This window comes from Phoxinus phoxinus, assembly GCF_949152265.1.
Source record: "Phoxinus phoxinus genome assembly, chromosome: 1".
Lineage (NCBI taxonomy): Eukaryota > Metazoa > Chordata > Actinopteri > Cypriniformes > Leuciscidae > Phoxinus > Phoxinus phoxinus.
In genome coordinates, this window is record NC_136876.1 from 27,241,678 (window position 1) to 27,251,916 (window position 10,239).

General features: G+C 39.5%; 1 protein-coding gene across 4 annotated transcripts in view; it reads right to left on the reverse strand.

The window, feature by feature from the left end:
- syt3 (synaptotagmin III) overlaps positions 1-10,239 on the reverse strand; it is a 56,397-nt gene that overhangs the window by 17,522 nt on the left and 28,636 nt on the right. For all 4 annotated transcript variants that reach the window (XM_079626073.1, XM_079626075.1, XM_079626072.1 and 1 more), the window contains 5 exons: positions 6,695-7,099; positions 6,453-6,561; positions 5,015-5,197; positions 1,444-1,570; positions 900-1,118 (listed from right to left, as the gene is read on the reverse strand). In XM_079626073.1, the coding sequence (XP_079482199.1) occupies positions 900-1,118; positions 1,444-1,570; positions 5,015-5,197; positions 6,453-6,561; positions 6,695-7,099 (1,043 nt within the window). The remainder of the gene's footprint in view (positions 1-899; positions 1,119-1,443; positions 1,571-5,014; positions 5,198-6,452; positions 6,562-6,694; positions 7,100-10,239) is intronic.

The following is a 10,239-nucleotide window of genomic DNA, read 5'->3' on the forward strand; positions in this document are numbered from 1 at the left end:
CATAATAAACATTGCGCATGTATACCACGCAGGGAAGGTAGATGTTGCTCAAAAGACACATTTGTGGATCTTTTTATTGATGACAGCAGTAACTTATCAAATGATGATCAAGTGAAAGAGAAGAGTGTTATATCTTGGCACATATCCAGAAGTTTGGTGTTGTCAAGTGCACTTCCAGCATTTCCTATTCAGGTGTTGGTGTGGTGCTAATGTGTTCAGTGCAAGTGCTTTTACATAGTGAGCTGTGGAGCTCATAGAAGACCCGGATTCGAGACTGGCCCAGGTCATCCTGTTCCCCCCTCTCTCTTTGACTTCCTGTCTCCCTGCTACTGTGTATGGCAATTAATATGACCAAAAAAAAATGCTATCCATATCCATCATGGCTATTCAACTCAGGTCCTGATGTCCAATTTCCTGCAGGGTTTAGCTCCAACAATCAAAACCCAAACCTGTATGACTTTCTTCTATAGAACATACAATATTTTTATCCATACAATGGAAGTCAATGGTCACATCATCTTGTTTTGTGCAGTTTTCCTTCCGCAGAAGAAAGCAAATCATACAGGTTTAGAGCGAATTTTTGGGTAAATAATTTCTTCAAAATCACACGCAGGTGTGTTTCATAAGAGGACAGCGGCTCTCCAGGACCGAAGTTGAATAGCCTTGCTGTACAGTCTCAGCATAGTACGCCAGATCATGATCCTTCACAACCTAGCTCAGAACCGTTCTTTTTTTGGTGTGTTTGTGGTGTTACCTAATTTGCATAAATCTTTCAGAAAATCGAGTGCTAAAACAACACAGAAAGCTTGTGCAAATACCGTACTCAATGCTATCAACCACACTGAATTCCTTTGTGTGGTCTAATGAAGCTTTAATGTGTGTCTGTGTCATTCTCTCACCGCGGTTCCTTCCACGATGTCTCTCCAAATAGGCTTCTCCCCGGTTCCCTCGCTGAAGTCCAGCAGGTTATCCACCACCACTTGACCTATGAGGTCATGTCTGGAGAAACGGTCGAAGTCGTAGACGGAGAAGTGGAGCTTGCGCGAGTGCAGCTCAGCCAGGGGCACGCCGAACTGGAACGTCTCATTAAAGATCGGGTTAAGAGTTTTTCTGTGCACCTGCGAACCAAAGCCACGGAAAGACCGAGCGGAAATGAGAGAAAGTGAAGGAAATTAGATAAGCGGAGGAGCTGAGAGGGAAAAGTGAGTGAAAGGAGCGAACAGGAGATTGGTTAACATCAAAACTGCAAATGCATAAAGTTAATTCAAAATACAACGGCTGATATAGATGTATTTTTAGATGAACTAGGGCATTGGGAAAAAAATCCACAGGCAGGCTGAGAAACGCAGATCTTAATGAGTCCTAAGAGGGTCTGCCATCTGAACAGTGGATTATTGTAAAAGCAGCGAGCTGACTGCTGCCTAGCTAGGATAAAAAAGATACCTTGGTCTGAAATTTCTTCTTCCTATCAGGCAGTAAGTAGATCTTGACATAAGGATCGGAGAAACCATTGGCATCCTTCGCCGGGAGGTCCAGGGCTTTCAGTATCTTAACCACCAGCTGCTCCGTGCTGTAAGAAAGACATGTCAGCGTCACCATAATTCACTTTGAACTATCTGGAACTTTCTGCGCTCGCTAGCCTGGGCGTGAGTTCATTTCAGCATCATCTAACCGGCAACGACAAGAGAGTTGGTTTATGCTGAAATAAGCAGACATCAAGGCCAGTATCAGGAGAGCATTGCTGCACTGAGTTCACTAAAGCTCAATGGCTGTCACCAAGGTTCAGGAAAACAGGGAAAAAAGAGAAGGTGCCAATGGTACAACCCAGCTCAACAACTTAAATAAAAAAATTATTGACAGATGGATGGAGCCGTACTTGTGCTGTGCAAGCTAAAAGGATCTTGTATGAACGTGAATATATGAGATAATACATCCCTAATGTGAATATAAAGACATGAATATTTAATGCGTAATGCAATGACTGTGGCCTCCAACACCGGACTTTATAAATAATCCAGAGCTTATTACGAAGCAAATGATAGGTCATTTCAAGGCTAGACTGCAGCGGTCTGGTGCCAAGCACAGCACGACCGTGAACTTCTGAAGCAAGAGGCTCACCCAGTGTTTGCGCAGATGTAAATAAGAGAGGCGGGGGAACTTCTGTGGTTGCTAATCAGACCTTGTTAGAATGTGTCTCTCAGCGTTAACAAATGCGTCACCCTTTCATTAAGACACTTAAACAAATCAGCGTCACTGGGGGAGGAAGAACACCAGCAGATATCCAATACGGCCTTAGACTGACTGACATGTCGCTCACAAAGAATGACATGACATGGTACAAATCTCAACAAATCAGGATGAAAATAAATACATTATTCATGCAATATTATCATCCAATTTGTAAGTGACAAATTTAATCATCTAATACTGTAGAAACATATCAAGACAAGGATTAAAGTGCTGTTTACACTGACAGCGATTTGAAGAGTCATTAATTTTCAAGGACAGTTTACAATTTCCACCAATGTGAGCAAAGAGATTTCGACTTCAAATAAATGCTGCTCTTTCATTTTTATTCTAAGTATTCAGAAAAAAACCTATATTTTTTTTACGCAAAAATATTAAGTAATTGTTTTCAACTGTGATGATAATAAATATTTCTCGAGCAGCAAATCAGCATATTAGAATGATTTCTGATGGATCATGTGACACTGAAGACTGGAGTAATGATGCTGAAAATTCAGCTTTGCTAAACTACATTTTAAAATATATAAAAATATTTTACATTGTAATAAAATTACTGTTTATACTGTATATTTGATCAAATAAATGCAGCCTTGGTTAGCATAATTAACATCATGCTATTAATGCCCACTGAAAGGAGGTGGTAAACAAAATCATCAAGTAATAACCAAATGATGGACAGGAGTGTTAAAATGACAATATACATTGTGTAGATTAACGTACTTGCAGCACTTTAACCATGATTCAGATGCCATGAGGAGCACAACCACCAATGGAAGTGCAAACAGTGATTCATCCCCTGAATTCATTGGCTAGAGGTTGAGTAGGACCACCTACTAGCAACCAATGGCACAAAAACTCTGAAATTTCCTCAGATTAATTGCTGTCAGCGTGTGCAGGCCTTAAGATGTTCTTGCTAATAGTAAAATCACATCAGATTGCAAAATAAGATACTTGTTGACATTTCCAGTTAGAAAAAACATTCCCGGATGCATTTTGAGCTGTCCAGTCTAATACACATTATATCAGTTTGGCGGAATTAGAAATGAATCTCACGGCAAGTGGCATGCAGCACAACAGCACACTTTAAATCAGACTGGTCTTTAGAAATGTACGGTGCTATTAGCACTCAGGGCTATAATTGAAAATGACAGGCTCTGTCTTGCCCACATTAGAGCGAGCATTTAAAGCAACCCCCCCTCCCCTCCCCAGTTGTGTGTTGCATCGCACAATGGCTTTTCATTATTCAGTGACAGACTCCTTCAACCAACCCCCCCCCCTTTACAAAATCACAGCGAATCAAAACAAGAACTCAAACAAAAGTCATGCATTTACACATGCGCCTGAAAGCGCCCGTGTGGAAAACACAATGATCAGCACTCAGCTGGAATCTGACAAATAGATGGATAAATTAAAATAATAATAAACCAACATCCAGCTCAAACCTTCGTAGACAATGGGTTGGAAATAGCTGCTATTCCCTCTGCGCCGCATGTGTTATCGGCCTACTGCTGTGCTGATAGAAAGCTGCGTCCCACCGGATGCGACTCTGACTGACAGTGTCAACCTGCCCGCTATTCCCAAAATGCTTGTAGCTGTGACATATTCGCATTGATGTATTGCAAACGCAACAGCATAGCAGGAGGTGTGATGATGTCAATTAAACAAACGGAGATGAGAAACAATCTTGGCCACTAGCTCTCACGAAAATGCTGAGTAATATGTCCGGTAGCATTTGCTTTACGAGGAATAGAAATTATGTTTATTTACTCACATTATGGGTGGGCAAATTGACCATAATGTTATATCAAAATAGAAGTAATTTTATTTCACAATAATGATAGTTATTTTGGTCAAAATTATATTATTACAATACCAACATTTTTGATTCAATTGAAATATCACAATTCTCAAAACCAATTTCAATAACACAGCAAAAATTAATACTAGCCGAACTCTTTCTTCTGTGGAACACAAAAGATGTTAGGTAGAATATATTTTTATAAAATATAATGAATGTGAAGGGTGGCCATGGCTGTTCACTTTATGGAAAAGGACAGCTTATTTGTTCCACAGAAGAAAGCAAGTAATTTTAGGTTTGGAACGACACGAGGAAATGATGACAGAATTTTTATTTGAGGGTGAACTATCCCTTTAATTTAAAAGCTTTCCATCTCCTACACACACAATTGTGACATACTCACCTTAGAACTCTCACAGCAGAATATAATAGACCGATAATGTGATGAACAGGAACAGAAGTGTCAAATCATTTATTTGAACTACTCCCTATGTGCAAGGAACGAGATATCAATCTCCACTCACCCATCTTCATCTCTCTCTCTCCCTCAGCCTCCTCTGTAATTCTGGCCGAAACACAGTGCTGTGTTATTATGTGTTGACAGGCTGTGCTGTTTAAAGTGGCTGGTCATATATAATTCATGAGTGAAACAGCCTCTCCTTCCTTCATTTCTCAAACATCAGCACTTTCCACCATTCTAATGTCCCTCTGCGTGACGGCAAAATAAAGGACCCTGTCTGACGTGCACGGGCTGCCCACAGCGGGCCTGACTATAACTTATTGTGCTGACTGCAACTCCCCTGCTTCTTTCTCCAGCTCGCCTTTTCAATTGTAAGCCCTGCCGATGAGATCTATTTATAACCCACTGATGTATTGAGAAGCATGGATCCACATTGTGTGACAGTTCCATACGAGACACTTCCCCGTGGGGAGAGGAGGTAATGGTGGGATGGATCTGAGCGCACTCACTTGAAGGCGTAGCGCAGAAGGAAGCTGATTTTGCCGCAGTTGTCGCCTTGTTTGCCATCGCCCGGGTCTCCCTGGCGCAGCCGGTAGAGTTCTGGTTTGATCTGCCCAATGCTGGTCAGCTGCTCACTCTTCTCCTCACCATGGAAATCAGGGCTGGAGAGCTGGTGAGTCATGGGCTTAGGCCTAGAGAGATACCAGAGGGTGAACAACACACTCACACACATGCGAATGTTTAAACAAACTCCCACCACACTGGATATTCACCCCAAAAATCTAAGAAAAAGAGGAAATTATAAATTCCTTAAAAAAAGGAAGCCTATTTGAACATTTTGGCTTTTTCGACTGCGCATTCTTTTCTCTCTTTTTTTAATTCTACTAATGCAAATGAGGGGGGGGGGGGGGGGAGTAGAGAAAAAAGTGAATGAACATACTTATTTAAATGTAAAGTACTTTATCACGGTATTTGTTGTTTTGCACAATTTTATGATTCATTTTAAATTAACACACTGTTTACATGATTACATTTATTTTTATTGTAGAGCACTACCAAAAAATATTGTATTAATATAATGAGAGTATAATGAAAGAAAATGTGTCAAAATGTCATGAAAAAAGTTTTTAAATACAGGCTTTATTTTCTTACGCAGTATATGATATAGGCAATAATATAATTATAATTCTTTCATTCTTTATGTGTGGTCATGTTTCATGTTTTCCTGTGATTCAGTAAGGTTTTTAAAAGACATTTAACCCCAGGATGTCCTTGAAGTAATGAAGTGTGCAGATATACTGCTTTAAAAAAGTGATAAAAGCATCTAATCAAAGGCTTGGGGCAAGCCTATTTTTTTTTAGAAATCAATACTTTATTCTGCAGGGACGCATTAAATTGATCAAAAGTGCCCAGTATAGTACAGTAAAGACTTCTATTAACGATTTATATTTGAAATAAATGACGTTCTTTCGACACATTCTATTCACCAAAAAATCCTGCAAAAACTATCACAGTTTCAACAAAAATATCAAGCAGCACAACTGTTTTCAACAGTAAAATTGTTGTAAAACAGTAAAATTGTCTCTTCTTGAGCACCAAATCATCATATTAAAATTATTTCTGAAGGATCATGTGACTGGAGACTGGAGTAATGATGCTGAAAATTCAGCTTTGCCATCACAAGAATAAATTACACTTAAATGTATAATACAATATAAAGAAAACAGTTATTTTGGTAATTATATTTCATGATGATATTACACAATAGTTTTATATATATATATATATTTATAAATCTCAACAGTAGCACACGTAAAATTTTTCAGTAAGCAAAAACACATTATTGTACTTAAGTATAACATTCTGCAAGACACAAACTACACACCCATTCCATCATCCTGCAAAACACAGAGAGAGAGACAGGAACAAGAAGAGAAGGTCACTGACCTGGTGGTGACCTGCTGCTGGGAGTGGGCATTGGGAAGGTCTTTCACAGCTGAGCCTCCTTCTGTTGCTGGGGGCAACTCGGGAGATGTCTGGCTCAACTTAAGGTTTGCTGGAAGAGAAACCATAAGCCATAGAAAAGATTAAAGTAATGTAGTTAAGAGAAAGGAGGATAATTAACAATGATCGTTGTCTCTTAGGTCTCAAAAAGAGTAAAGTAGTGCTTCTAAAGTAGTTCTGCTCACCAGCATTGTTGGGATAAGAGTCCATGTCTAGGTAGGAATGCTCCTGCATCTCCTGCGGACCCCCAACCACACCCCCCACTACCAGCCCCCCTCCGCCCTCCACCCCCATCTGGTCGGAGAAATGGGGGTGATGCTGACCATGCTGGGAGAGTGAGGGATACAGCGAGGAAGAGGAGTGAGTATCCTTCCTCTGCAACAGGGGAGGAAGGAGCGAGGAGCCCCCTCCACCTCCGACCCCACCCAAACTGGCCCCGCCGGGCAGGAGCCCCGACGTTAAGCTCAGACCCCCGCCTTCCTTATCTCTCCACGGCAACCAGCAAAGCTTCCAGGAGACGAAGAGAGAGACAGAGAGCAGCACAATGCCACAGAACGTTACAATGACGGAGAGCAGACTCACAGAGATCTCTGAAACAGAGAGAGAGAGAGAGAGAGAGAGAGAGAGGGAGAGAGAGAGAGAGAGAGATTTTTTTAAAGGTTTAAAGGGGGTCGCGACCAAAAAAAGTTTGAGAACCACTGTTCTATGTCAACACTATCAATGCCGAAATGAAACTGCAGCAGTCAAGTTGAACAAGTATAAGAGTTCTGTAAGTTGTTTACGTTATGTAATGTTATTATCGCATCTCTCGTGACGCTCTGCTGTGTGCGTTCACGTGTTTTAAAGGAGGCGTGGCTTTGGAGACACTCTGAAGGGAGGGTGGGATCTAATGCTTTCAAAGCTAGCTAGCTTGCTATTGCTTGCCTCTCTGAAATTGCCAACCCTTCCTTTAACCAACATTTCTCTTTTATTTTTAACTTCTCTTGTCTATTTACTTTCTCTCCCATTGCATTATTTCTGTTTTCCTAGCTCTGTAGATTTACTTGCGTTTCAGGAACACATCCTCATCGAGAGATGAATGTAGAAGTGCTGTTAATGGAAACGAACATCATGGAATTCATTTGGTTACAGTATTTTTTAAATGAAACTCGGTTCTCAGTTCCAAACTCTAGGTAACAAACTTGATTGCATAACCTAGGATGATGAACAGAGAAATTTGAAAAGAAAAATGTGCAAATGAGGTAGCGTTGGCAGACAGATGCTGTGCTTGGGGAATGAGACAGAGAGAGAGAGAGAGAGAGAGAGAGAGAGAGAGAGAGAATCAGAAGAAGAAAAAGGAAAGGAGATGGCGCATTGTGCCTGTAAATTACCACCGGCTCTCCTAACATTTGCAAGCCCTTATCTGAATACAAAGCCAAGAAAACGATGGATTTATTTCCAAGCAGAAAAAGTGTCAATGCCAATGACAATTTCCACAAAGATGTCCTCTAAACTGTGATTAAGCCTTATGACTCTGTCTCTCACCGAGTGTGAGCTTTCAATCACGCAGCCTTTAATAACAATTTTTATGAGTGTGCATGAGTGAGTCACTTGAAAAACATTGACTTTGGCAACTCGGTTTTAGCAACAGAGTGAAGAGAACAGCTCCTCTCCAACAAGCAGGGACAAACAAATGCCTGCCAATCAAGAAAAACAAAAGGCCTGTCTGTCAGCCTGACTCTCGAGAGCTTTATTCAGATCTCACACCCACAAAGTTACCCTGCTCGCACATCACTTCCTCAGACACAACACCCACCAGCTCGAAAACCCCCAAGGGTGGTTCTACCTTGAGCTACTCAGTAATTTCTATTATGCAAGGAGGCTATATCGTATGACTATCGCTCTCCCTTCATTTTCCCTTCCGTCATGCCATCTTTCTCAGTTTTTGTTTCACCATCTTTGTTTCTTCTCCCAACCACTCTCTTTTCCTCGATGCATTGCTCACACAGTCGCAGATCTCCAAAGAAAGAGCCTGGGTTGGGCAAAATTCAGAATCGGCTCCGTTTCAATTTATAATGTGGAATTTTAATTGAATTGGTCACGTCTCAAAGGATGTTGGAATGAAATTTGAACTGGAATGAAAGGAAGAGGATTGCAAAGTCATAACAGAGAGGAATTTCAGTATCCAACATAACAAAACAGGCAGGTCTGGATCATGTTGTTTCGCTCTTTTTTGAAAGCCTCTGGTAAATTTTGAATATTTTGAGATTTCTTCGTCCATGGTTCATAAAATGAGAGCAGTATATGTAATATATTAATTTAGTAATACATAAAAATGTATTGTTTTAATAAATTATATTATATGAATTCAGAAAAACAAAATTTTAATATAATGAATACAAAATTAGTTCTCTCTCTCGCTCTCATTTCAAATTGAACATTTTATATTTTCACACACACATATAATATACAATTACTATATATATATATATATATATATATATATAAAAATATATAATTATATTATATATAATACAATATATAATTATTTAGTTATATATTTACCTCCTTAAATTTTCCTTTGGGTTTCATCATGTTAATAAATACACATAGTATTATTGTGGTAAAACGTCTCTGTATAAGGACACAAATCCAGATCTAAATTATCAGCTGAGTAACTAACCCATGGCTTAGACAGAAACCTAGGGTTAAAAATAGTTGTTTTTTTTCTGTTTCACCTTGTTACCCTATGCTTGACAGCATGGGTACCCTTCAGCAATAGTGCACATATGTGCCATACTGTGAGTATATTCAAATTTGAATTACAATTCAGAAATTGCCAAACCTTGGCATGACTGCACACACATGCAATCTCTTCTGGTACGTTACAGGAGAGACATTATGCTTTCCATCCTCATCTTACACCACCTTCATCATTTGTCTCCCTTGCATCTCCTATGCCCTCCTCCTCTTCCTTTCCTTCACCCCCTCCTTCCACCCTTCTTATCCTCCCTCTTGCTGTTTTCCTTCTTCCTTTCTCTGTACTTTCTGTCTCTCTTTGGTGAATAATTCATCAGTCTCTGTATGTCATTAATCACTACTTGTTCAAAGATATGATCAGAGAGAGATACAGAGGGAGGAGAGAAGGGACTGATCTGTCAGCTTGAAGAACAAGACGCAGACAGAGAGAGTAAGAAAAACGTAAATAGCAGGAGAAAACGGAAGAGACTGGGACAGGAATGGAGATCAGAGATATGAATGGAGGAAGGATGGAAATGGAGAGAGAAGCCATGAAAAATTACAAAGCAGAAAAAAGGATGAAAGGTGGTGAAGCAGTTGTTCTCGATTGGTGATCGACCCGTTCTAGTGTGTATAAAGGATTTTAAAAAGAGCTAAATAAATAAATGTATAAAACTATTAAAAATGATAATAATTACATTATAAATTATAATTATTAAAAATATATTCAAAAAATTATAAAAGACAAAATTCACCAACATTTAAGTAATCAACTCATAATCATAAGAATAACTATTAATTAATGAATTGTGTTAATATAGTGATAGCGTTTCTGTTGTCTAACTTCAATAACAACTGCCTGTTATACACCAGTGTGCGTAATTGTTCATTTCACTGTATTCAGTTTCACTGGCAACAAGAAGTTCATTTTAATGAAATATGAACAATGAAAAAAGTTATGGATTGCTAAAAGAGAGGCTATTCAAGGTAGCCTCGAGTTTCAAGGCTATAA